Source organism: Myotis daubentonii, chromosome 3 (assembly GCF_963259705.1).
Source record: "Myotis daubentonii chromosome 3, mMyoDau2.1, whole genome shotgun sequence".
Taxonomy (NCBI): Eukaryota; Metazoa; Chordata; class Mammalia; order Chiroptera; family Vespertilionidae; genus Myotis; species Myotis daubentonii.
The window spans coordinates 7,569,274-7,596,449 of record NC_081842.1 but is presented as its reverse complement, the minus strand read 5'-3'; the positions used below and the strand labels follow the sequence as shown (position 1 = coordinate 7,596,449).

General features: G+C 44.1%; 1 protein-coding gene and 1 pseudogene across 11 annotated transcripts in view; one reads left to right on the top strand and one right to left on the bottom strand.

The window, feature by feature from the left end:
• PKNOX1 (PBX/knotted 1 homeobox 1) overlaps positions 1-27,176 on the bottom strand; it is a 61,506-nt gene that overhangs the window by 16,675 nt on the left and 17,655 nt on the right. For 5 of the 11 annotated variants that reach the window (XM_059686553.1, XM_059686548.1, XM_059686555.1 and 2 more), the window contains exons 2-8: positions 24,958-25,026; positions 23,615-23,721; positions 19,377-19,504; positions 16,399-16,570; positions 14,367-14,537; positions 5,942-6,041; positions 4,934-5,031 (exon numbers count right to left, since the gene is read on the bottom strand). In XM_059686553.1, coding sequence (XP_059542536.1) covers positions 4,934-5,031; positions 5,942-6,041; positions 14,367-14,537; positions 16,399-16,570; positions 19,377-19,504; positions 23,615-23,665 — 720 coding nt within the window. In that variant the 5' untranslated portion in view covers positions 23,666-23,721; positions 24,958-25,026. Of the gene's footprint in view, positions 1-4,933; positions 5,032-5,941; positions 6,042-14,366; positions 14,538-16,398; positions 16,571-19,376; positions 19,505-23,214; positions 23,392-23,614; positions 23,722-24,957; positions 25,027-27,176 lie in introns of those variants that run through there. The other 6 variants (XM_059686552.1, XM_059686554.1, XM_059686556.1 and 3 more) reach the window with 5 other exon arrangements.
• LOC132232217 (small nucleolar RNA SNORA51) lies at positions 23,151-23,273 on the top strand (annotated as a pseudogene).

Below are 27,176 nucleotides of genomic sequence, written 5' to 3'. Positions count from 1 at the left end.
TATGCATAACCAATGGGCATAGACACCAGGGGAGTGAAGGCATGAGCGGGGATGGGGGGTGGGGGGGGCAATAGGGGGATAAGAACACATATGTAATACCTTAATCAATAAAGAAAGAAAAAAACAGCCCTAAGCGGTTTGGCTCAGTGGACAGAGCGTCGGCCTGCGGACTGAAGGGTCCCAGGTTTGATTTTGGTCAAGGGCATGTACCTTGGTTGCGGGCACATCCCCAGTGCGGGGTGTGCAGGAGGCAGCTGATCGATGATTCTCTCTCATCGATGTTTCTAACTCTCTATCCCTTTCCCTTCCACTCTGTAAAAAATCAATAAAATATATTTTTTTAAAAGAAAGGAAAAAACAAGAGATGGTTCAGAAGGGCTAATGGTCAGTTTAAGGGCCCTAGAAAAAGAATGTGGGGAGAACGGCTGTGTGAGAGAGTTCAAGGAAATGTCCCAGAACAAAAAATATGAAGTCCTTCTGCAGTGCTCAGCACCAAAAACTTTGAGAAAAGAGAAGCGTCTAAAAGAGGGGAAAACGCAAGATTGGAAAACAGAGCTACCACCAAGCTTCTCAGAGGCAGCCCTGTCACTGGAACACATAAGGAAATGCCTCCCCATCTCCGGGGAAGTGACTCTCATCTGGACCTGCACATGTACACAGACTGCCTATCAAGTACGGGACCAAAATCAAGTGACTTTTAGATTTGCAAAGTCTCAGCAAAATGTACTTCGTATGCACATTTTCTCCGGAAGTTATCAAAGGGGGCAGTAAAGCCAGAAAGTAGAAGATGTGGGCTCTGAGAGAAGGGGATCCTCAAGGTGGTGTCAAAGGAAAGGCGGAGGATGTGTGCTATGCTGGCCCTGGACAGGGCAGCCTGGAGACCGGACACCAGGAGGGCCGAGAGCTCCGGGGCAGTACTGGCCCTGATGTGTTACCCAGGCTGGGTGGACGGGGAATCACAGAGAATGCTGGAGGATTTGGCCATCGATACCAGGGACACTGAGCAAAGGGGGGAAAATAAAATAGTGATTAGCTCGGGGAGAAGCATGCATCTGAACTGGAAAAGTGCTGCCACCATGGTTAGACACTCAGTTCAGTAGAACCCAGTATTTACATGATGTTAACACTAAAAACAAACTTGACTATAGTCCACTCGAAATGAATGGGGAGGACCTGTCTTTTCACATGTCCTGGCTCCCTGACCACTATGAAGCAAAAACTAGATGTTTTAAGAGGTGAGTTAAAAGAAAAGGTCATTATTTATAAACATGGAGGGAAGAAATAGGAGAAATGGCCAGAAGACCTGACAGTGGTTGTCTAAGGCCACTGGGGGGCGGGAGGGAGGCACAGAGGGCAGCACAGGAACCCCTGCCATCTGACCTGAGCCTTTCAGCACATTGGACACCGACCTATGACATGGCAACTTGACTAAGATAGTAGAAGACTGCCAGGCAAAGTGGAGGGGAGAAGGGGAGAGAGAGACATCAACTTCTCACTTCTTGGTTGCTTCTCTTTTCTCAAAAATGTTTTTAAATGGGTTTGTATTAGAAGTATAATAAAACACTTTTCCCTAGAAACGCAGTAGGAAGTGAGAATCTGAACCCCGCCCACTTCCCCACCGTGCAGATTCTTTCCAGGGAGCTGGGCGATGCTGGGCTAAATTCCCATTCCGCCTCCCCTCCCCCGCCATGTGCACCCCCCTGCCCCACAGTGGGCAGGGACCCATCCTGGGGGGGAGGGATGGGATGGCACCGACACATCCAGGACTGCCACCACACTGCTGTGCCGCCGAGGTCCACCCGTGTAATGCCACCACCAGAGTAACAAGAGTCGTGATAATACCAATTCTCTGGACAAAACCAACCCTGAGAGTTTCTGACACAACAACAGAAGCGCCTGCTAGTAAATTACTCACTCTAATTATCTGAAGCATAAGAACCCAAACTTTGCCCCAAAAAAGAAGAAAAAAATAGCCCAGAGCAGCCTAAACAGCTGTGACAGAATCATACATACAACATCCTGGTTTTATTCAAAGAACACCCCACCAAGGCCTCTATCAGGTCTATTCTTCTGTTAGAAGCCTGAGCAGCTCTTTTCTCTGGCTTTCCAGCCAGCCACATGGGAAGCAATAACAACAGGGAGGACAGGACAGGTAAGCACAAGGGCAGAGTGGGGCACCGTGGCCACTGTGGACCAGAGCAGGGGCAGCACCCAGGCAGAAGCAGGGAGGTACCCTCACTGGAGATCTGCCAAAGGGACCTGGGGAGTGATGTCACATTAAACATGACAAGGTGTTCTACTGAAATAATCCAAACTTTGTATGTTTGCTATTTAAACTAGTAATTTTTGTCTAAGGAAATTCAGTTAATTAGGAAACTTCCTTTTCAAACAGCAGGACAAATGAACCTCTAGTATATAAGTGAGGCATTTGATTTTTAAAAGTTTTCCTCTAAGAATAGCTCACTTTATTTTTCAAAAATATTTTTACTTCCCTAACCGGTTTGGCTCAGTGCAGAGAGCGTCGGCCTGCGGACTGTGGGCTCCTGAGTTCGATTCCAGTCAGGGCATGTACCTTGGTTGTGGGTGTGCAGGAGGCAGCTGATTGAGGTTTCTCTCTCATCGATGTTTCTAACTCTCTATCCCTCTCCCTTCCTCTCTGTAAAAAAATCAATAAAATATATTAAAGAAAAACATTTAAAAAATATTTTTACTGATTTTTAGAGAGAGAGGAAGGGAGAGAAACATGGATGCTAGAACAAAACATTGATAGGCTGCCTCCTGTAGACACCCCATACCGGGGATCAAGTCTACAACCTGGCCATGTGTCCCCACCCGGAATCGAATTGGCAATCTTTCAGTGCAAGGGATAATGCCCAACCAACAGAGCCACACCGGCCAGAGCAAGAACAGTTCACTTTAATACTAGGCAACACTGCAAACCAGGCCCTGCTCTATGCTTACCGCTATTGTAAATGGGAAGCTATGTTATGCCCAGATTTCAAGGTTCCCAAGAGGCCACCAGGGAGCCAGCCAGTCCGGTGCAAAAGCAAAGAGTCCTTTAATTCAAGCTAGCTTGTGCTCCCCGTTCACCACACTCACCGACACAGCGGCAAGCCCAGTGGCCGAGAGAGAAGCCTGATGGGACTGTGGGTTTTATAGTGGGGTGGAGTGAGGGCAGGAGAGGGGACTGTGGGCCCTGCTGATTGGCCAGGCGCGAGTTGGTGTCTCATTACACAGGATGTGGTCATAGTGATGGCGTGCACTTCCCTTGATTATCATTGGTTAGTCCAGAGAAATCCTGGGCGTGGCCAGCAGAGGCCTGGGCCTCACTGAGCACATGGCTCTGCCCCAAAATGGAGGACCCAGGGCAAGCTGGAGGGCGCAGTCCTCGCCCCTCGATAGGCGTCCTTCCCCGAAGGCCGCAGGCCGCTCCCCAGCACCCAGGAGCCCGGGGCGCCGTTCCCCTGCTGGAGGGGGCTCGGGCCCACCCCCTCTCTGCGGCCCTTGGCCTTCCCAGGCAAGAAACCAGACCGGGGGCGGCCAACCCAGCACCGGTGCCGGGAGACGGGTGGGGACGGGCCGGCGGGAGCCTGCCACAGGGAACGCCGGGACCGACTGCGGGGAGCGCTGGGCACCAGGGCCTCTAGGTTGAGGTCTCGCCCTTTCAGCTACAGGGAAAGCAGGGTGGTCGAGGACCCAGGGCCAGCATGGGTGGGCCTAGCTCCTCTCTCACCTCCACCCCTCTGCTTACTGGGAAGTCACCTAAACTCTGAGGCCTCACAACCACTCAGCCCTGAACAGCCCCAGCGTGACTGTCCAACAAAACCTTCCATGAATTCAAAGACAGGAACCCCGGACTGGCTGTGCCGGCTCACGCACACCCCAGGCCCCCTTCAAAAACACCCACATCCCCAAGGCGGGGCCTCAAAGTGGTTAAGAATATAGAAAATATCTGCATAGGCCAAAGACAAGCAACTAACATACAGAGGGAATCAACGTTCTTAAATAAGAATGGGTAACAGAAACACTTTCTTATTTAAACCCAGCTAAATGTAAAAGTGTGTGCGTGTATGAGTGCGTATGTGTGAGTATGTGTGTGTGTGTGTGTGTGTGTGTGTGTGTCCAGAACTTAGAGGGGTCTGGAGGACCACCAAGTTCAATCTCATCTTACCAAAGACACAGAGAGGGTAGGACCATCCCAAGGTATTGGCATGTCACTGCATTTCCAGCTATCACTTCTGCCCTGGAAGTGCCTCTGTGCTCTGGGAGCTAGTGGGCCACAGGGAGGAGCAGCAGACCAGCCTTCTTGAAGCAGCGCCCCCAGTGGGCAGCATACAGAGGAGAAAGGGGGACCTCTTTCAGACTTCTCACCAGGGTGTGGGGGGGCATTAAGCAAGTGCCCTGGACACCCTGAAGCCCTGCTCTGGTTCAGCAGAAAGACCAAGAACAGTTTTCCAGAGTACACAGGCCCAAAACCCGGCCAACACTCTCATGCTGGAGGTGTGGGGCAGCTAGGCATGGTCTCAAAAACCTGCCTGCGGTTCTGCTGGGGCCTGGAGGGGAGGGGGGGGGGGGCGGGTAGGAGGGTGGCGAGGGCATGTCCACATGGCTTCAAATCTCCTGGTGCAGAGACAACTACACAAGCAGTGTTAAATTGGAGAACAGTGGTTGCTTAAGGGAAGGAATAACAGATGACTTTTTTTTCTGCTTCCTTAGACTTTTCTGAACTTTGCAACTTTACAATGACAGATGTGAAGAGTAAAAAAGAAACAAAATACTGACATTCAGATTAACTGGAGGTCACTGCAGGAGAGTGAGTATGAGATCAGTTATCTTCACCCAGAGAGAATGGCTCCAGCCTGCCGCCACCTGCACTTACACACCTGTGCAACACTTCCCCCCGCCCCCCAATCCTGCCAAATGGCTCACACACCTGGGAGTTCTGGATCCTGATTGTCCCAGGTGACAACGCCTGTGTCACTACTTGGCCTTGAGGAGTGACGACTGTAACAGGCTGATAAACTGTGCCACCTCAAAAAGGAAGAAAAAAAAAATTAAATGTATGTCTCAATAATTTAAGACCAATCTTCTCACTATACTATGAAAGAAATAAAATCTCTAGTTTGATGAGCTTTTTACATCACTTCAAATGATTGATACTTTGCTTGCTGACTTGTCACTGTAAATTATCAAAGCGAACTCACTGCACAAGCAGTGCCCAGGTGACACTATGCTGACGGCATCCCTACTGTCCTCACAACAGTGCACAGGGCACGGCCGGGTCAGAGGGTCTGCACTTCCTTGCCTTTTGCTTGCCCCCGTTTTCTACTTCCCTCACAATTAGAACATATCAAAGGACCAGATGACAAATATTTTTATTAAGCTTCTCTTTTTGGTCAAATGTGCTTTATTTTGCTGTGGAGGTTTCCCTTTGTGGTATTACAAGGGGTTTTTAGTGTAAATTGCTTCCCCTCCTTATATTTTCATGATGGTTTTGTATTTGCAATGTTCTAGGTGCAACAGGGAACTTGAAAATCTGTCCCCCTCCTGTGATGGTTTTATCATATAAGTTAGATCAAGACTAAGACTGCATTTTTATTTGCTTGTCATCAATTAATGACACAACTTAAGATTTTTCAGGTGCTGCTAAGAGCACATTTAAAAACAGTTATTTGAAAATTACAATTAGTTTTTGCTATATAGTTTCAACTGTTATACAAAACCTTTCTTCCCAACATTTTTTGGTAGGGAAACAATTTGCATAAAGTATTTGTCATTGAGAATTAACAAGAAACAAGCATTCAAAGAAGCCTAGATTTTGGGACTCCTATTAGGGAACTGGCATTAATTAAAAATCATGTTTATGCAAGTCTCCATCCTACTATGAAGGACTTCTTCTGCAAAAGCTCAAGGAAAAGGTGTCCTTTTTTCATCGCCATACCTGCCACTGTTGCCATAGTTACATTACCCTGTTGCAGCGCGGATGCAGGCACCACAATTCCTTGGGGGCTGAGAGTGCCTGTGATGGCACTTTGAATCTGCTGTAAGTCAGAAATACACAGGAAGGGATTATTAGAAAACAGAACACCCATATTTAAAACTTCCAACAAGTGGTATAATGGCATTATAAATAAAGGAGATGCTTGAGGCAAAGAGCACAATCAGATGATACACCTTCCATGAAGCAGGCTCTACGTATCTGAAACCAGGAGAGGGAAGTCTGACTGAATATTAAATGTGATGATCGGTACAGATATTAAGTTTAATTTATTAAACTAATCGATTAAGATATTAGTTTAAATTTGGCTTCCAAAGATTATCTTTCATCTCATTGCATAGTAACCACACCTTACAATCTTGGAGGTAGGAGTGGGAAGACCAAAATTACCTAATCTTATCACACAACTTTCCCATTCAATTTGGCCCAGACTCTTGATTTTCTAAGAACCAATGCCTCCTTGAATGTATGAGTGCTTTCAGAAGGTTATCCCACAGGCCTGGGAGGCTCTAAGTGGTGATGGGAGTTACCCCTGGGCCCACATAGCCTCCTATCACCCGACCTCAGCACAGTGCACACCTGAGCCCCACCTCCCTGTGTGTCCATTGTGTGTGGAGTACTGGGCCTAGGCTGGCCCACAGCACGCTCCATGCAAACATTTGTAAATACCTCATCAGAGATTCCAATGATCTGACATTAGATCCCAATGGGCAAATTTACCCACGGACTGATGGCTGGGTTTGTGGTTCACAAGGGAAAGGATCCCTATACCTGGCATCTCACATGAGGTCTGTTACATGCAGGCACCCAGATATTTGTGCAGTTAAGTAGCATAAATGAATATCATCCAGAGGCGATTGCTCTGTGGGCCACTGCACAATGTGAATGTGTAATCTTTGGCAGGTACACACAAAGTAGGCTACATTAACTTGGTCAGAATAAAGCTATCAAATCAATAATCCAACCTCATATATCAATAAACTAGAAAAAGAGGAACAAAATAAAATCAAACCAAGCAAAAGGAAGGAAATAATAAAGATCAAAGCAGATAACAATGAAATTGAAGACAGAAAAACAACAGAGAAAAAGGAACAAGTTCTTTGAAAAGATCAATACATTGACAAACCTCTAGTAAGCCGAACAGAAAAAGACAAACTACCAATATCAGAAATGAAACAGGGGAGATCACTGAAGACCTTATAGACATCGAAAGGAGAAAAAGGAATACCATGAACTCAACATATAAACTTGACATAGGAGACAAAATCCAATAATGAAGTAGATAATTTGAATAGCCCTATAACTATTAAGGAAACTAAAGTTGTAATTTAAAAACCTGCCGGGGTCCAACCCCAGCGGGTCCAGGGGTCCCCAAAGGTGTGGACGGAGTCGGCGAAGAGGTAAAGACACGGAGACAGTGTTCAGTTGATCAGCAGCCTAGCCAGGATCTCCAGCCAGGATCTCCAGAGAGGTTCTGCTTTGGATTTCCAGCGAGGTTCTGTAGCCATGTTCCCTCGCTAGGTTCTCCAGCCAGGTTCTGTCCAGGCTCTCCAGTCAGGTTCAGTGTCCAGGTTCCAGTCAGGTTCTCCTGCCAATCTCTGTAGTCAGGTTCAGTCCAGGATCCCTTGCCATGTTCTCCCGCTAGGCTCTGTCTCTAGGCTCCGAGGCCAGTCCCGGTCCAGGATCCTCTGGCATGCTCTCGCCAGTGAAGTTCTTCTGTCTCTAGGCTCCGTGTAGGTTCTGTCTTCTGAATTCTGTCTCCTGAGTTCTGAGTCTTTCTGTCTTGTTACAACTGTATTTATACCAGTTGATTCAATCCTATCAATCTCTATTACAAAGGTTAGGGCGTTGCTTATCTCCATTCCAGGGAGAAAAGATTATGTAGTTTAAGCATGATTGTTCGTAGTTAAAGGGATTAATTACCCGCCTGGCACTTAGTTGAGGGGTTTTATTCCCTCCCTAACTTCAGGGGAAAATCCCTACCTGGGGATTCAACCTTTCTCGGAGAGGTGACTTTGGTTAAAACACAGCGCCAAGAAGGTGAGCAAACATATTAAGAACCGTATGCCATATATGCCAGGTCCCTTGAAACAGCAAGGATGGACCGGCTCCCGGCAAAAACCTCCAAAAAAAGAAATCTCCAGGTCCAGGTAATATCACTGAAGAATTCTATCAAAATTTAGAGAAAAATTAATACCAATTCTAACACCTCCCTAAAAAACAGAAGAACAGGATATACTCTCCAATTCATTTTCTGAAGCTTGTATTATCCTAATACCAAAGACAGATGAAGACTGCACCAAAAAAGATTACAGGCCAATATCCCTCAATATAGACACAAAAATGCTTAACAAAATATTAGCAATTAGAAGAAAATTCAGGAATCCATATAAAAAGAATTACATGCCATGACGAAGTGCAGTTTATTCCAGGAATTCAAGACTTGCTCAATATTAAAAAACTCAATGTAACCTACCATATTAACAGGCTAAAAAATAAAAATCTCATAATCATATCAATCCGTGCATTTGAAAAAATTCAATATAATAACTCTCAGAAAAATAGGAGGGGAACTTCCTCAATTTGATAAAGAGCATCTAGGGGGAAAACTACCATTAAGATAAAAATTAATAGTGAAAGGCTGAACACTTTGCCCATAAGATTGGGAACAAGCAAAGGATTCCTGCTCTCACCAATCCTATTCAAGATAGTACTAGATGTTCTAGCCAATGCAATAAGGCAAGAAAAGGAAATAAAAAGTATACAGATCACAAAGGAAGAAACAAAACTGTCCCTATTTGCAGATGACATGACTAAACAGGCAGAAAGTCCTAATGACTCTATATAAAGGACCCTTAAAACTAGTTAAGTGAGTTCAGCAAGGCCACAGGATACAAGATAAACATTTAAAAACCAACTGCATTTCTATAAACTAGCATGACACAGTTAAAAATATACCATTTACAATTGCTCAAAAACACACACAAAAATACTTAGGTATCTAAAAACACATGTGCAGGACTCATATGTTGAGAACTAATGAAAGAAATCATAGGAAGAGTAAATGAATGGGGAGACACACCATGTGTGTGAGCTGAAAGAGTTAACATAGTAAAGATGTCAATTCTCCCCAAAACAACATACAGGTTTAATGCAATTCCTATCAAAATCTTAGTAACATTTTTCTTGTAGATAGAGACAAGATTATTCTAAAATTTATATGGAAAGGCAAAGGAACTAGAAATAGCTCAAATATTTTGAGAAAATAATATTTTGAAAAAGAATAATGAGCCAAAACCGGTTTGGCTCAGTGGATAGAGCGTCGGCCTGCGGACTGAAAGGTCCCAGGTTCGATTCCGGTCAAGGGCATGTACCTGGGTTGCAGGCACTTCCCCAGTGGGGGATGTGCAGGAGGCAGCTGATCGATGTTTCTCTCTCATCGATGTTTCTAACTCTCTATCTCTCTCCCTTCCTCTCTGTAAAAAATCAATAAAATATATTAAAAAAAAAAAAAGAATAGTGAGAGTAACCAGTCTACTTACTGAATTCGAGATTATATAATACAGTAATCAAAACTATATGGTATAGATATATAAATCTAAACAGAACACAAGACACAGAAATAAATCTTATATATATGCCCAACTGACTTTTGACAAGGTGCAAAAGCAATTCAATGGAGGAAGGAGTCTTTTTAACAAATGGTGCTGGACAACTGGACATCTAGAGGCAAACAAATAAACCTCAGCCAAAATCCTCATGCTTTATACAAAAGTTAACTCAAAACTGATCATGGATTTAAATGTAAAATATAAAACTTAAGGAAAAATAATGAGAGAAAATCTTTGGGAACTAAGGCTAGGCAAAGAGTTCTTAAACTTGACACCAAAATCATGACTCATAAAGGGAAAAGTTGGTAAGTAGGAATTATCAATTTTAAAAAATGTTGAATAGCAAGTCCAGAAATAAATCCTTGCTTATACAGTCAATCTACAACAAAGGAGGTAAGGATATACAATGAGGTAAAGACAGTCTTCATTAAGTGCTGCTGGGAAAACTGGACAGATATATGTAAAACAAAATAAAATGGTACCACTTTCTTAAACCATTTACAAAAATAAACTCAAAATGGATTTAAGACTTAAATGTAAGACTTGAAATCATAAAACTCCTAGAAGAAAACATAGGTAGCAAACTCTTTGACACTGGTCCAGTAATATCTTTGTGGATATATCTCCTCAAGCAAGAGAAACAAAGAGAAAAATAAGCAAATGGGACTACATCAAACTAAAAAGTTTTTGAACAGTGAAGAAAACCATCAACAAAACAAAAAGACAACGTACTAAATGGGTGAAGATATTCACAAATGATACATCTGATAAGAGGTTAATATCCAAAATACATAAGGAACTCATATAACTTAACACCACAAAAATCCAATTTAAAAAAAGGCAGAAGAACTGAATAGACGTTTTTATAAAGAGGACATACAAATGGACAACAAACAAATGAAAATATGTTCAACATCACTAATCATCAGGGAGCTGTAGATTAAAACCACAATGAGATTATCACCTCACACCCGTCAGAATGGCTATCATCAATAAATCAATAAACAAGTGTTGGCAAAAATGTGGAGAAAAGGGAATCCTCATGCCTTGTTGGTAGGACTGCAAATTAGTGCAGCCACTATGAAAAACAGTATGGAGGTTCCCCCCAAAATTAAAAATAGAACTGCCATGTGACCCAGCAATTTCACTTCTAGGTATTTATCCCAAGAAAACAAAAACACTAATTAGCCAAAACCGGTTTGGCTCAGTGGATAGAGCATCAGCCTGCGGACTGAAAGGTCCCAGGTTCGATTCCGGTCAAGGGCATGTACCTGGGTTGCGGGCACATCCCCAGTAGAAGATGTGCTGTAGGCAGCTGATTGATGTTTCTCTCTCATCGATGTTTCTAATTCTCTATCTCTCTCCCTTCCTCTCTGTAAAAAATCAATAAAATATATTTAAAAAAAAATAAATAAACTTAAAAAAAACACTAATTAAAAAAGATATAGTCACCTCTATGTTCACTGCAGCATCTATAATAATCTATAATAATAAAAGCATAGTATGCTAATTAGACTGGACATCCTTCCAGATGAAGCCGGGGCTGTGAGGGAAGCCCAGGTCCCGGGTGCCGGAGGGAAGCCAGTGCTGGCAGCCAGGGGGAAGGAAGGCCTATTCTTGCATGAATTTTGTGCATTGGGCCTCTAGTTATTTATAACAGCCAAGATATGGAAGCAATAGCTGAGTGGATAAAAAAGATGCGTACATATATAAAATGGAATTTTATCATTCAGCAATAAAAATAATGATATCTGCCCTAACCGGTTTGGCTCAATGGATAGAGCGTAGGCCTGCAGACTCAAAGGTCCCAGGTTTGATTCCGGTCAAGGGCATGTACGTTGACTGAGGGCACATCCCCAGTAGGGGGCGTGCAGGAGGCAGCTGATCAATGTTTCTCACTCATCGATGTTTCTAACTCTCTATTCCTCTCCCTTCCTCTCTGTAAAAAACCAATAAAATATTTAAAAAAATAATAATAATGATATCTTGATATTTGAGATAACATGGATGGACCTAGAGGTTATTATGCAAAATATAATAAAAAAGATAGAGAAGGACAAATACCATATGATTTCACTCGTATGCAGAACCTAGAAGGACAAAACAAATGAATAAAGAAAAAAACAGACCCAAAGATATAGAGAACCAGCTAATGGTTGCTAAAAGGGAGGTGAGGTGGATGGATGGGAAATAAAAATCTATACTAATAAAAGAGAAAAATGGTAATTGGCGTACGACGATACCCTTTTCATTGGCTAATCAGGGCTATATGCAAATTAACTGCCAACTAAGATTGGCAGTTAACTGCCAACAAGATGGCGGTTAATTTGCATATGTAGGCACAATGCAGGGAGGTGAAAGGGAAAGCAGGAAGAAGCCCCCTGCCACTGACAGTGATCGGAAACCCAGGGGGCAGCTAAGAGCTGGGGGGCAGGGCAAAGGCGGCCCTGGGGCCGCCTTTGCCCTGCTCCCCAGCCATGATCGGAGAATCAGGTGCCTTTTCCGCCCTGGCCAGTGATAGCAGGAAGTAGGGGTGGAGCCAGCGATGGGAGCTGGGCACGGTCGAAGCTGGCAGTCCCAGGAGCTAGGGGTCCCTTGCCTGGGCCTAAAGCGAAGCCCACGATCATGGGGCCGCTGCAGGTGCAGGTCCCCGCTACCCGGGCTGGACGCCTCAGCCAGAGGCTTCCTGCAGGGGCAGGGGCGGAGCCCGCGCAATCGCGGCACCCCCCGCTGCCACTGCAGGTCCCCGCTGCCCGGGCTGGATGCCTAGGCCAGAGGCGTCAGGCCTGGGCAAGGGGCCGATCCTGCGATTGGAGGGTGATGGGGGTCAACGCCTGAGGGCTTCCCAGTATGTGAGAGGGGGCAGGCTAGGCTGAGGGACACTCCCCCCGCCCCCCAACACACCCAGTGCACGAATTTCGTGCTCCGGGCCCCTAGTTTTAAATAAATAAAATAAAATAAAGACGGGGGGTGGGGGAATGCTTGCTCTGCAAAAGACACTGATAAGAGAATGAAAAATAAGCTCCAGCCCTGACTGGTTTGGCTCAGTGGATAGAGCATCAGGCTGCGGACTGAAGGGTCCCAGGTTCGATTCCCGCCAAGGGCATGTACCTTGGTTGCGGGCACATCCCCAGTGGGGAGTGTGCAGGAGGCGGCTGAATCGATGTTTCTCTCTCATCGATGTTTCTACCTCTCTATCCGTCTCTTTCTCCCTTCCTCTCTGTAAAAAATCAATAAAATATATTTAAAAAAAGAAAAGAAAAATAAGCTCCAGACTTGGAAAAGATATTTGAAAAATGTATAGCCAATAAAAGACTAGTATCTGGAATACTCTCAAAAGTCAACAGTTTAAAAAAATCCAATTAGAAATTGGGCAAAAGATGTGAGAAGACATTCTACCAAAGAGGATATACAGAGGGAAAATAAGCACATAAAAAGATGGTCAGCATCACTAGCCACGGGGAGATGTAAGTTACAAACACAATGAATGTCACTACAATCTATCAGAGTGGCTACAATATAATAGGGCTCCAAGATAGAGGAACCTTGAGGACATATGCTGAGTGAAATAAGCCAAATACAAAAGGACAGCCCAGCCGGTACGGCTCAGTAGATGAGCGTTGACCTATGAACCAGGAGGTCATGGTTTGATTCCTGGCAGGACACATGCCTGGGTTGCAGGCTTGATCCCAGTTTGGGGCGTGCAGGAGGAAACCAATCCATGATTCTCTCTCATCATTAATGTTTCTATCCCTCTCTCCTACCCCTCCCTCCTCTCTGAAATAAATAAGACATATTTTTTTTTAAAAAAAGGACGAATGATTCTCCTTACATAAGGTCCTTAACGGAGTCAAATTCATACAGACAGAAAGTAGAATGGTGGGTGCCAGGGGCTGGGGTAGGGGAATGGAAGTTAGTATTTAATGGTGACAGATTTCGGTTTGGGAAGATGGAAAGTTCTGGAAATGGATGGTGGTGATGGTTGCACAACAATGTTAATGTGCTTAATGCCACAAAACTGTACAGTTAACCCTGACTGGTTTGGCTCAGTGGATAGAGCGTCGGCCTGCAGACTGAAAGGTCCCAGGTTCGATTCCAGTCAAGGGCATGTACCTTGGTTGTGGGCACATCCCCAGTAGGAGGGTGTGCAGGAGGCAGCTGATCAATGTTTCTCTCTCATCGATGTTTCTAACTCTCTATTCCTCTCCCTTCCTTTCTGTAAAAAATCAATAAAATATATTTTTTAAAAAACCTGTACAGTTAAACATGGTTAGGATGGTACATTTTGTGATATATATATTACAATTTTTAAAATTCCTATATAATAAAGAGCTAATATGCTAATTAGACTGGACAGCAGAATGACCTTCCAGAACAACCAGTGAGTAGGGAGCCAGGCTGTGGGGCTGCAAGACAGCCGGGGCCATGAAGGCTGAGCCCCTTGCATGAAAGTCATGCATCGGGCCTCTAGTATATTTTAAAAAAGGAAAAAAGAAAGAAATGGATGGAACTCCAGAAACATAGGGCCCAGGGTCCAGTACACAGATCGGGGCCTCATTGCATTCACTGTATGAAGCCAGATGGACGGTGTTTGGAATTCACTCTCAGCCCAGGCTAGCGTCAGTGATCTAGAGGCCAGGACAGCCATTAAGACAGCCTTGTGATTCTGAAAGGGCTGGTGTTCTCAGGATCAACACAGTTCATCTTTGCAGATGTTACAGCAACCAGGAAGTAGAGCAGGACCCAAACATAAATACCTGGGACTGGACAGGAGAGTACGGGCTTCCAGGTTCTCCACTCAGGAGAGTTTCACTGTTCATTTTCGTTTTTAGACAAGCAATATATCGACTGCAGAAATCTTTGCAGAGTTCATTAACCTTTTCCAGCTCAAGAAGATGAATACGCAAAACCTGGATTGCTTTTACCATCTAGAAGCAGAGAAAATGAAGACTTTGAGATAAGGAAAAGGCAGCATGATGTTAAGTTATAATCATCATCACATAACTACTCTCAGTTATTAGCCTGAACCCTGCACAGCCATCACCATCTGTATTGCCAGTGACAGAAGTGGAATAACATCAGATATTGTGCAAAATGACAAATCGTCCCAGCACCAGACCCGTGCTCTGTCTGATATGCAGAAAGACTGACAATGCCAGTGCAACTTCAGCGAGTACAGTACCAGGACCAGCAGACCTCAGCCAGCTTCACCACTGCCTCAGGCCCTACAGGCAAGTTGCCAGTCCTCACTCTGTTCCTGCTTCATCTATAAACTGGGATGTATCCAGATCCACATCAAAGATGGTTCTTAAGTTTAATAATGTTCAGCTTACCAACTCTGTCTTTTATGGATTGTGCTTTTGGTGTCAAGTCTAAGAACTCTTTACGTAGCCCTAGATCAGTGATGGCGAACCTATGACACCCGTGTCAGAGGTGACACGCGAACTCATTTTTTGGTTGATTTTTCTTTGTTAAATGGCATTTAAACATATAAAATAAATATCAAAAATATAAATCTTTGTTTTACTATGGTTGCAAATATCAAAAAATTTCTATATGTGACATGGCACCAAAGTTAAGTTAGGGTTTTTCAAAATGCTGACACGCCGAGCTGACACATCACTGCCATAAGCAGCACCTGCCTTAGCTCCTTCTCCTGTGACCTTGGATAGTAATCCATAGTACTTGTGGAGGGAACCAATCAGCCAGCCAGTCAATAATGAGGAATACCAAGCATCCAGCTCTACTAGGCCCTGTGCCCTAACACCACTCAGGAGAGCCTTTGTCCCTGCCAGCCTGGGACCACTGTGGCCACTTCTGCCCCTCACTCGTTGATGGCTGTATGACAGATTCAGAGGCAGAGAGAGTAGTCTCTGGTCCTAAATCCAAAAGGGAAGGCACTGTCAGTCCCATTCAAAAGATGAAGAGACAGACTCAAAGTCAGACAACTCACCTATAAAATCTATTAGTGGGCAATAAGGGCTGAATATGTAATGAGAAATTTAAACAACAGCAATGAAGACCTGGGCAGTTTATTCAGGAAAGAGATTTCCAAAGACCCTTTCTGCTGACCAGAGCCTGATGAAGGTACTGGTCTGGGAGCTGGCATAGCACACTTCAATGGAAATCCAGTGAGGAGCCCAGACACAGCTGAAGTGCTCCACAGTACTGAATGGCACCACTCCCCTTGGGTACAGCAGTGATGTTAACGCCAAAGAATTCTTCCTTTCCTTCAGAAAGCACAGAGAACCCTGAATTTTAGAACACTGGACCTAGGAGGAGGGCATTATATGAGACAGATTGGCTTCAGACAGAAAGACCAAGGGAGATCATGGGGGGCCTCGGAGCCTGTCCCTGCTCTGTGCTGGTGGTTCCCAAGTCTTGACAAACTTTGTCACCCACCATGAATCAGTGTGAGCCTCAAGACAGAGCTGTCTTGGAGAACACAGTCATGTGTCCATGATCAAGGAAAAGTCAAGGACTGAAGTTGAGCATCAACATGTTGCCTGAGAAGCAAGGCAGGTGAGCACGTCAACCCCAATGAACCTTTCAAATGTTCAGGAGAGAACTGAATCCCCTGGTCCATTTAAGATGGAGGCTGAGCCAGCTTATCTGATAACAGGAAGGAGTGACGAGAGAAGGCTGGAAGACATTCAAGTCACACGCACACGTTATCTCATGAGTTGTATAATTCTCCCCTTTCGCAGAACTACAAACAGTCTAAAGTTTTAACTGGAAGTTTAAAATTTATTGAACAGATTTTAAATTTGGAATAAAAAATTGACTCACTAAATTGTCAGTTTCTGGATCTTCACAAAAGAAGGGTTTTCCTTCCTTCTCTTGCTTCCTTACAAAATTTTCAATGTCCACATCGAAACTGGCAGAAGTTGTACCTTCTGAGCCCTGCGTGGATTGCTCACATTTTTCAAACAACAAAGCTAATAATGGAAACAGTGGATGCCTGGGGAAAAAAGAAAAAAAATGTACACTCTACATACGGCATGAGGATGTTTGGTATGTATGTATGCACACATTATTTGACATACCAACTTCGTTAAAATATAATTCATGTAATATATAATTTATCCATTCAAAGTTTACAATTCAGTGGTTTTTAGTACATTCACAAAGTTGGGTAACCATCACCACAATCAATCTTAGAACATTTTCATCATCCCCCAAAGAAACTCTGTAGCCATTAGCAGTCGCTCTCTACTTTACCCCTAAGTCCCATCCCCAGGCCACCACTAATCTGCTTTCTGTCTCTATAGATTTGCCAATTCTAAACATCCTATATAATAAAGAGGTAATAGGCAAATTGACCATCACTCCAACACACAAGATGGCCGCCCCCATGTGGACAAAGATGGCCACCACAAGATGGCCTGCAGGGAGGGCAGTTGGGGGGGAACAGGCCTGCAGGGAGGGCAGTTGGGGGGTAATAGGCCTGCAGGGAGGGCAGTTGGGGGCAACCAGGCCTGCAGCGGAGGGCAGTTAGGGGCAATCGGGCCAGCAGGGGAGCAGTTAGGCGTCGATCAGGCTGGCAGGCAGAAGTGGTTAGGGGCAATTAGGCAGGCGAGCAGTTGGGAGCCAGCAGTCCTGGACTGTGAATGGGATGGATATCCCTCGAGGGGTCCAAGATTGGAGAGGGTGCAGGCTTGGCTGAGGGACACACACACACTGGCGCCCCCCCCCCCGAGTGCACGAATTTCATGCACTGGGCCTCTGGTTCATATAATACTAGAGACCTGGTGCATGAACTTCGTGCACAGGTAGGGTCCCTAGGCCTGGCTGGTGTCAGGGCTGATCAGGGCCTTCCAGGTGCCAGCCGAGGCCTTCCTTCCCCGGCTGCCAGCTGGGGCCTTGCTTTGTTCAGTGCCGATCCCTGGGGGTCAGTGCATGTCATAGCAAGTGGTCGAACTCCCGGTCTCCCAAGGGGACAATTTGCATATTAGCCTTTTATATATATATATATATATATATATATATATTGCCTTTTTATATATATATAGCCTTTATATATATATATATATATATATATATATATGTGTGTGTGTGTGTGTGTGTGTGTGTGTGTGTGTGTGTGTGTCTGACATCTTTCACTTAGCATGTTTTCAAGACTTACTGGATGCTGTAACAGGTATCAGTACCTCATTCCTTCTTTATGGCCAAATAATATCCATTATATGGATGTACCAATTTTACAGTTTTAAAATTTACATTTAGGTAGATAGTCCATTTTGAGTAACTTTTTGTATAAGATGTCAGAGTAAGTGAAGGATATTTTTTTCTGAATATAGATATCCTATTGTTCTAACACCATTTGTTGAAAAGTCTACCTTTTCTCTTATTGAATTGTTTTCACAACTTAGCCAAAGATCAAATCCTATTTGTGTAGATTTATTTCTGGACTCTCTCTGTGGCATTTATCTATGTGTCTATCCCTTCACAAATATCACAGTGTCTTAATTACTGTAACATGGTTTCAAATCTTAAGATCAAATAGACTTGATTCCTCCTTTATTCTTTTTCAAAATTGTTTTAGTTGATCTAGTTCTTCTGACTTCTATATAAAATTTAGAACTTGTCTATATGCACAAACATATCCTGATAAAATTTAATTAAAATCGTATTGTCTATAGCCTGATTTTAGGAGAACAGACATCTGTATTATGTTGAGTCTCTGAATCCATAAACATGGTATATCCTGCCATTTATTAGGTTGTCTCTGATTTGCTTGCATCAGCATTTTATAGGTACAGATTTATACCTAAGTTTTTTGGAATTCTGGCAAATGTACTATCTTTTTGTTTTCTGTTTCCAATTATATGTTACAAATATAGAAACAGGGTTGGTTTTTGTGTGTTGCATGTGTAACCTGTGACCTTATTAAATTCACTATATACCTGGAAGTTTTTTGGTACATGCTGGGATTTTCTATGTCGACAATCATGTCGTTTGTGCATTGAGCCAGTTTTATTTCTTCCTTTCTAATCTTTTTCTTGTCTTACTGCACTGGCTAGGACTTTTATTACAGTGCTGATTAAGAAGAGTTAGGGTGGACATCTCTCATCCCCAACCTTAGGGGAAAGTATTCCATCTTTCACCGTCAAGTCTGATGTGAGCTGTGGGTTTTTGTAGTTGCCTGTCATCACGTTAAGAAAGTTCCCCTTTGCTGACAGTTTTAATTAGCTGTTGATTGTCAAATGATATGATCACACTGTGAATCTCATTGGTTGATCTTTGAACAGTGAACTAGTCTTGCATTCCTGGCATAAACTCCACTTGGTCATTATATATTATTCTATTATTTTTGTTGCTGGATTCAATTTGCTAATATTTTATTGATGATTTTTATGTCCAAATTCATGAGGCATATTATCTGTGAATTTTTTTGGATTTCTTTGGTATCAGAGTGTTGCTCAGTTTGTAAAAAGCATTGGGAAGTAGTCTTCATCTTCTATTTTCTGAAAGAGATTGTGTAGACATGCTGCTTTTTTCTCATAAGGTTGGTAGAATTCTTCAGTAAAATCATCTGGGTCTGAATATTATTTTTTACAAGGTGAACTAAAATGTGATTTATATTCCAAAACTTTTTTTAAAGAAAGGTATTAGAAATAACATCTTAATCTGAGAAAATCTTCACCCTAGTAGTTATCACATCAAATCTTACTCTGCCTAGCTAATAGCTCTCATGTTCCCTTTAACAAGGTTTTCTACTTTCATTATTCCTCTTAAAACCCACATGCTTCACATCTCTTCACTACCTATAAATGGCCTGCTTGTCTGCATCCATCGGTGTCTGGGACCCCATAGGGGGAGGGCTCACTTCTTCCACATCGGGTTCAGAGCAGTTGGGATCTTGCTCTGTTTTCAACTCTGTTATTACTTGCATCTGTGAAAGGAGGAGGATAACTTTTGTTACTAAACAAAAACAAACTGCTATTAAGTGTTCTATTATCACACAGGAATGCAATGGGAAGGGTAGCTGCCCGCTGTGTGATTGGCAACAATATAAATGGATACCACCCACAAACTCCTTTATAAGTTAATGTTTTAAAAAAGGCCAAAGGTCAAATTTCCAAATCATTTAAAAACAAAAAGGACTGATATATGTGAAATGCTTATGATTTTCAAAATCATAATAACCATACATTACTGAAGGGAACTGGTCCATATGCAATCTTACTGTCTGCCTGCCTGCAGTATAGCCTCATGCTGGATAATACTGCAGTAAGAGAAGAGTAAACAAAATTGTCCATAAAAACAACTCATATCCAATATGCTACATGTCTCTGACAGGCCTGAAATTCTCCCTTATCTATGCTTAAACTTCAGGAATACATAAACTATAAAATTCTTTTAAAAAGTCACTCTATTCAGAAAATAAAAACCAGTTGTATTTAAAGAAATAGTATTAAATATAAGAAGAAGTCTTTAAAATATCATTTAAATTGCTTTAAACTAGCTATGTTCTAAGTTAGGTAAAAAGTATTTAAATTCTTAAATGTAAAGAATTCAGTTTACAAAAATATGAAATAAAATTGTCGCTTAGTAAACTTGTAATTATCCATGAGCAGATTACCTCCCACCCCTGCTGAACCCTAGCTGCCATGCCTCTGCCCTCAAGGAAGCAGTATGCTGGGTGCACTGGGGTGGGGTACTCATCCCCAGGAGATGGGAGAGTCCCATCATGATCCCTTCCTGACACCCAGGTGCTATGGCCAAGGAAGTAGTCCTCAGACCCAGGCTCTCCAATAGTCCAGAGTGACAATTCCATTCTGGTGCCTTTAAATGGCACAGTATATTTAGAAAATTGTTTTTCTCTCTTAAAAAGAACAAAACAAAACAAAAAAACACTAAAGCAACAAACTAATACCCACTTAAACACAGTCTTTTTGGAGGAAAATCTGACAGTATTATAAAAAAGCCTTAAGAGATTTATTTCAAGGTTTCTTTTTTAATGACTGTGAAAGAAGGGAAATTTAAATGTTCAACCTCGAAGGAATGGTGAAGTAAATTTGGTATATGTATACTGAATAATATCAAGTGCTTATGTTCTCGCCATGGCCAGGAAGCTGTTAGTTAAGCGTGTCATTCTAATAAGCTAAGGTTGCAGTTCAATCCCCAATCAGGGCACATATAAGAATCAACCAATGAGTGCATAAATGGGTGGAACAACAGATCAATGTCTCTCTCTCCCTTCCCCTCTTTCTAAAAATAAATAAAATAATGTTTTCAAAGAGTTTTCTGTGTTGTGAGGAAGTGCTTAGCTATTAAAATCAAGGGGCTCACCATCCCTCACCTACCAGCTCCCACGCCCCACTGTGCCTGGCACTACACTGCATACTCGCTGTATCAGGGCACAGACAGGGAAGAAGACAGACAAGGATAAGCACAGAAAACTATCACTTAACAGAATATGTCAGAAGGTGATCACTGCTGGGAAGGAGAGAAGATCAGAGAAAGCTGCAGTGGTAAGTAACTATGGCAGGCAGGAGAGTCTTCGAAGAAAGGGGTGAAGCAGGCAAAGACCTGCAGAACAGGAAGGAGCTCGCCAAGCTGCTGCCTGAGGGAGGGGGGCGGGTGGGAGTGAAGGGAAGAGCCAGGGCCACAGGGCAGAGAAGTGCCCTGGAGTAAAGGCAGAGGTGAGTGCACTAGGGGAGGTTGCAGGGGGGCCTGGGATCTGAGTGCCAGGCAATGCGGGAAGGGGGGCTGTTAAGGTCAGGCGTCAGCAAGGAGAGAGGAGTCATCATTAGTCACTTGGAAATATCAAAGAACTTACAGGTGAAAAGAGCAGGCTGAAACAGAATTCCCTACCTCAATTCCTATAAGAAGCAAAAAGCACTTAAAAAGATTTTAAAGCCTACAAAAGCAAACAAAAGCAACGGCAACTAAACCAGAAATGGTGCAAAAGTGGCCACCAAGGAAAAGACATGAGAGTCAGCAAGGCTGGGGTGGCCAGACTCAGGTCCTAACTGCCCACCAGAAGCCCACCTGGAGCCTCACCAATGGGGCAGCTGTGACTTCCTAGGGTGAGTCGACCCTACCCAGATTTGATCAATTGGTCGGATGCACTAAAATCCTCTAGGACAGCGATCACCAATCAGTGGTCCGTGAGGTCCGAAAGGTTGGCAACCACTGCTCTAGGAGGCCCTAGCCGATTTGGTTCAGTGGATAGAACATCAGCCCATGGATCGAAGAGTCCCGGGTTCGATTCCGGTCAAGGCCATGTACCTCGGTTGCAAGTTCCATCTCTGGTCGGGGTTTGTGCGGGAGGCAATCAACTGATGTGTCTCTCTCTCACATCATTGTTTCTCTCTCTCTCTCCCCTTCCCTTCCTCTCTCTCTAAATATCAATGAAAAAAATATCCTCAGGTGTGAGGATTAACAAAAATAAATGAATGAATGAATGAATGAATGAATGAATAAATAAATAAAATAAAATCTTCAATGAGGGTGTGAAGAGAGCTCCTGGCATTCTGTTCCTGCCTCCTGATTATGAGGTAGGTGGGAAGCAAAGGCAGAGCTGCATGTCTTCAATGGAAATCAGCTCCCAAGCTCCTGAGAAAAAAAGGGAATGGCCCCAACTGGAAGCACACAGAGCATTCCCAAAACTTCAGGTGTCCCAAGAGCGGCTGCACAGGACACAGTAAGCCCCCTCCTTCCCAATTCCTTCAGGTCACAGAACATAAAACACCAGGGTAGCTTCAGGTAAAACTACAACTTACAGACAGTGGGAGGGCTGTCAAGAAACCACCCACATCCCAGCCAGTGTGGCTCAATGGTTGAGCATCTACCTATGAATAAGGAGGTCACAGTTCGATTTCTGGTCAGGGCACATGCCCAGGTTGTGATCCCCAGTAGGAGGCGTGCAAGAAGCAGCGAATTAATGGTTCTTTCTCATCATTGATGTTTCTCTCTCTCTCCCCTTCTCCTTTCCTCTATGAAATCAATATATATTAAAAAGAAGAAAACACACCCACAGCCCTGGCTGGTGTGTTCAGTGGTGCCGGCCCACGCACCAAAGGGTCACAGGTTTGGTTCCCGGTCAAGGGCAAGTACCTGGGTTGCGGGTTCATCACTGGCCCTGCTAACACTGACATTAAAAAGGCAAATTCCTAGGCCTCCTGGTGCTTACCACAGACTGTGTTTTTATTTTTATTTTTTTTTCTTTTAGACAGAAGAAGGGAGAAAGAGAAACATCAACTTTGCTGTTCCACTTATTTATGCATTCACTGGTTGCTTTTTGTATGTGCCCTGAACCGAGGTCGAACCTGCAACCTTGGCATAACAGGAGACACTCTAACCCCGTGGCCGGCAAACTGTGCCTCACGAGCCACATGCGGCTTTTTGGCCCCTTGAGTGTGGCTCTTCCTAAGCTTTAGGAGGACCCTAATTAAGTTAATAACAATGTACCTACCTATATAGTTTAAGGTTAAAAAATGTGGCTCTCAAAAGAAATTTCAATTGTCCTGTTGATATTTAGCTCTGTTGACTAATGAGTTTGCCGACCAATGCTCTAACCAACTGAGCTACCAGGCCAGGGCCACAGGCTGTGTTCGTATACTGACTGCACAGAAAGAGAAGGCAGAGTAACCCTACCCCACACACAGCTCAGCCCAGGCCCTTCGCCTGGTCAGTATTGTGAAGAGGGGAAATGGAGTTAAGGAGGTTTGGAATTTGACCTTTTTCACCTCCAGGCAAAGAGCAGACGAAGAGAGGGCTGAGGCTGTAGCTGTATTTGGGGCATGGCAGCTGGGCCAGGGAGTGACTGTGGCTCTATTAAAAAAAATGCCCAAGAAAGTCTGATTTAGGGGAGTCAAAATTACTAGCAATCTTGGTATTATTTAGGAAATAATGTAAACATATATTAAATGAGTAATATACTAAAATTGAAACTGCAATCTCAGGGAAGTTAACTATTAATATGCAAAGCATTGCTTGTATTTTAGTAGCAGGTCAACTGACTGTAATTAAAACAGAATAAATCTTAAGTTCTCACTTGTTGCCCATCTTGATAACTGTCTATGCTTAATGTCTGTGTAGCCATCATGGTTAATAAGTTTATTATAAGACATCAAATCATCTTGAGTCAAAAGCAAATGGTATCTGGAAAACAAAAGCAGAAAAGCAGCAGTTAATAATTGCAGTGCATTTTTTGTCCTCCCTACTACACAACATCCATGTAATTTTTTAAATACATATTTTTATATGGAAAAAAACTGTCCTTACACCAAATCCTACTCAGCATCACCCTACTTACTTGGCGATCATGTTTGTTCTTGCACAGGGCCTGACTTGCTATCATACTTCTCAGTCATTTGGATTTACTCATTCATTTGCCCAAGTGTCTAGTGAATGTCTAAACATGCAGCAAGGACACTGTTCTAGGGAGGCCCTACTTTCCTGGCAGACAAGGCCAGGGGCTGCAGGACCATAAACACGAGGAAGGTCAGGCAGCACACAGGGTATCAGAACAGAGATGAGTGAAGGGGTTCCCTGACGTGTGACAGTGCAGGCTCTCTGAGAAGATACTGGTCCTGAGACCTCAAGGACTTGATAGTGGCTGCTGAGACAGGGAGACTGGAGCTCAGACTGGAATGACAAAAGTGTGCTCAGGGAGGCTGGGCCGACACTCTTCTAACATCTGTATATAACAGCCGTGGGCAAACTACGGGCCGTTGAAATGAATAAAACTAAAAAAAAAAAAAAAAGAAAGAAAAAAGACCGTACCCTTTTATGTAATGATGTTTACTTTGAATTTATATTAGTTCACACAAACACTCCATCCATGCTTTTGTTCCGGCCCTCCGGTCCAGTTTAAGAACCCATTGTGGCCCTCGAGTCAAAAAGTTTGCCCACCCCTGGTATATAATATGGAGATGGGAATAATGGCTTGTTTTCCTGACAACACACAGGTAAATGTCAGAAGGTGTTGAGAGGAAGAAAACCAGGTGGTGATACAGAATGACTGGGGGGAACAGGGCTACTGATAGTGTCTGGGAGAAACATGGGTCAGCTGATGTGCCTGAGCAGAGCGGTGAAGGAGGAGTGAAGATAAGGGAGTGGGAAACACGGAACCAGTTCACACAGATTCATGGGCCGAAGTGAAGACTGGTGTTCCTGGGAAGATCTGAGCAGAAGGGTGACTTGACTTATGTCTTAGGAGGGTCCCTCTGACTGTGAAGGACAGGCAACGTGACTGGGGAACACACAGAGGGTGGGGGAGTGCTGCCATGGACAGGCAGGGGGCCATGTGGACAAGGGGGACTGAGAGCACAGGGTGTGCAGATGGCCTGGGGTTGGGTGTGGGAGCAGGGTTAAGGAAGCATCCAAAGTTCCCACCTGAGCAACTAGCAGAGCAGAGTCGCATGTCCCGGGAAAGAGCAGATGGTGAGGAACAGGTTCTGTGGCCTGGGAAGAGAAAGCAAGTCAGGACATTTTAGGTGTGAGATGCTTCTCAGAAATCCAAGAAATATAAACTCAGTAATCATCAGGCTGTGGTTTATATGTGCAAAGGGGGTCAAACTGTGCCCTCCAAGATACACCCATCCTAACCGCCAGCCCCTGCGAACGGGACCTTATCTGGAATAGGGTCTTTACAGATGTGATTATTAAGGGTCTTGAGATGAGATCATCCTGGATTGAGGGGAGGGTCAGGATCCCATGACTCGTGTCTGTTAAGAGGGGGGAGAAGCCCAGCTGGCCGTGGTTCAGTTGGCTGAGTGTCATCCCATGCATCAAGAGGTTACTGTTCGATTCCCGGTCAGGGTACATGCCCAGGTTGCAGGCTCGATCCCAGTAAGGGATGGCATGCTGGAGGTAGACAATGTTTCTTTCTCGATGCTTCTATCTCTCTCCCCCTCTCCCTTTTTCTCTCTCTAAAAATCAATAAAAAACACACCCATATTTAAAAAATTATTTTTAAAAAAGAGGGGGAGAAAAAGACCTGAGACAGGTCTGAGGGGAAGGCTATGTAAATTGGAGACAGAGATTGGAGCGATGCTGCTGTAAGCCAAGAACACACAGCCACCAAGTGGTAGAAGGCCTGGGCCTTCAGAGGAAGTGAGGTACCATCAACACCTTGATTTCAGGTTTGGCCACCAGGACCCTGAGAGAATCCATTCCTGCTGTTTTCATCCACCCAGTTAGTGGGACTTGGTTACAGAAACCCAGGACGCTAAGGCAGTAGGTAAAGCCACCAAACTGCATGAGACCATCCAGGAAGAGAGAGGAGGTGGGCTGGGAAAGCTGGAAAGAAGAGGGAACCCAGAATGAGGAGCAGCAGCCAGCAGAACAAGAGTAGAATCAAGAGATGCCACTCACATGGGTGGAGGAACAGGAGGGACTGAGGAGGGTGTGTCAGCCATGTTAATGTAGCTGAGGGTAAAGAAAGAGAAAGGCTGAGCATGGTCACGTGGGGAGGGGAGAGGAGAGAATCTGTTGCATAGATGCAGGTGTAAGCAAATACCATCTTCATATTCGTGTCCTTTCACACTGTGGCTTTTGACCAATCTGTCTTTAGTAAGGCATATCAAAGCCTTCTAGTTAATGATTAGCTGTATCCCTAAAATGTAACCATAAGCACTTTTGTTGGTAATGGCCAGGACAACAACCGAAATATACATCAAACTTGTGACAGTGTCAGCCACCAGGAGGGATAGCTCCTGGTGCTACTGCATTATTTGTCCCTTTGTCTTGTCAATCATTAGTACCTGAGTTATATTATAAAAACAGTGCAGTGACAGGAGTCTTGGGAAAGAGGGGGCATTGTATAATTTGCACAAAACTGCTGGATTCCTCTGTCTGCTTCAGCCCTAATCTTCCCATAAAATTACCCTATAATAAATTCCATGATATTCTATGAAGTTGGCTAATTCATCTTTTCAGTCTGAAGATACCTTCTCGTAAAGAGGCCATTACACCATGGGGCAGTGGGACTTGGTAACCCCACTGCTGGGAAGGGAGCTCATGCGTAGTCATCACGATGTTGCCCTCTCTGCCTTGAGACCCCAAATCTTGAGAGAGAGGCCACACACGTCTGCAACCTGAGTATCTCCCAATGGTCCTTGCCTTGACCAAAATTTGGCCCTCCTCCCAGTACCCTGATCTGCTCTCCAGGGTGCTGTGATCTGCCCTGTGCCCCAGGGCAGAGCTATCAGCCTGCATCACAGCCCACACCTTGATCAGGAAAGGAGATCCTATGGCCTCTAATTTTATCCTCCTTCCCTCCATTCTCCACTTTCCAAAGTGCAAATCTGGTCCAAACCGCCCTTGCAGATCAAGTCTCAGAGCTGACCCTTGGCCTGACCCTGCCCTCCCACAGCAGCTCCCAAAGGTAAAAAGTCACACCAACAGTAATGAGACAAATGAACATGATGGGACTCCCAACAAGGACACAGAATGAACACTGGACAGATCTGCCCAATCCTCGAGGATGTGCCCACAAACCAAATTTTAAAAGGCCAGGAACTGTTCTGAATTAAGAGACAAAAGAGCCCAGCCAGGCGTGACTCAGTGGTTGAGTGTCGACCTATGAACCAAGGTCCACAGTTTGATTCCTT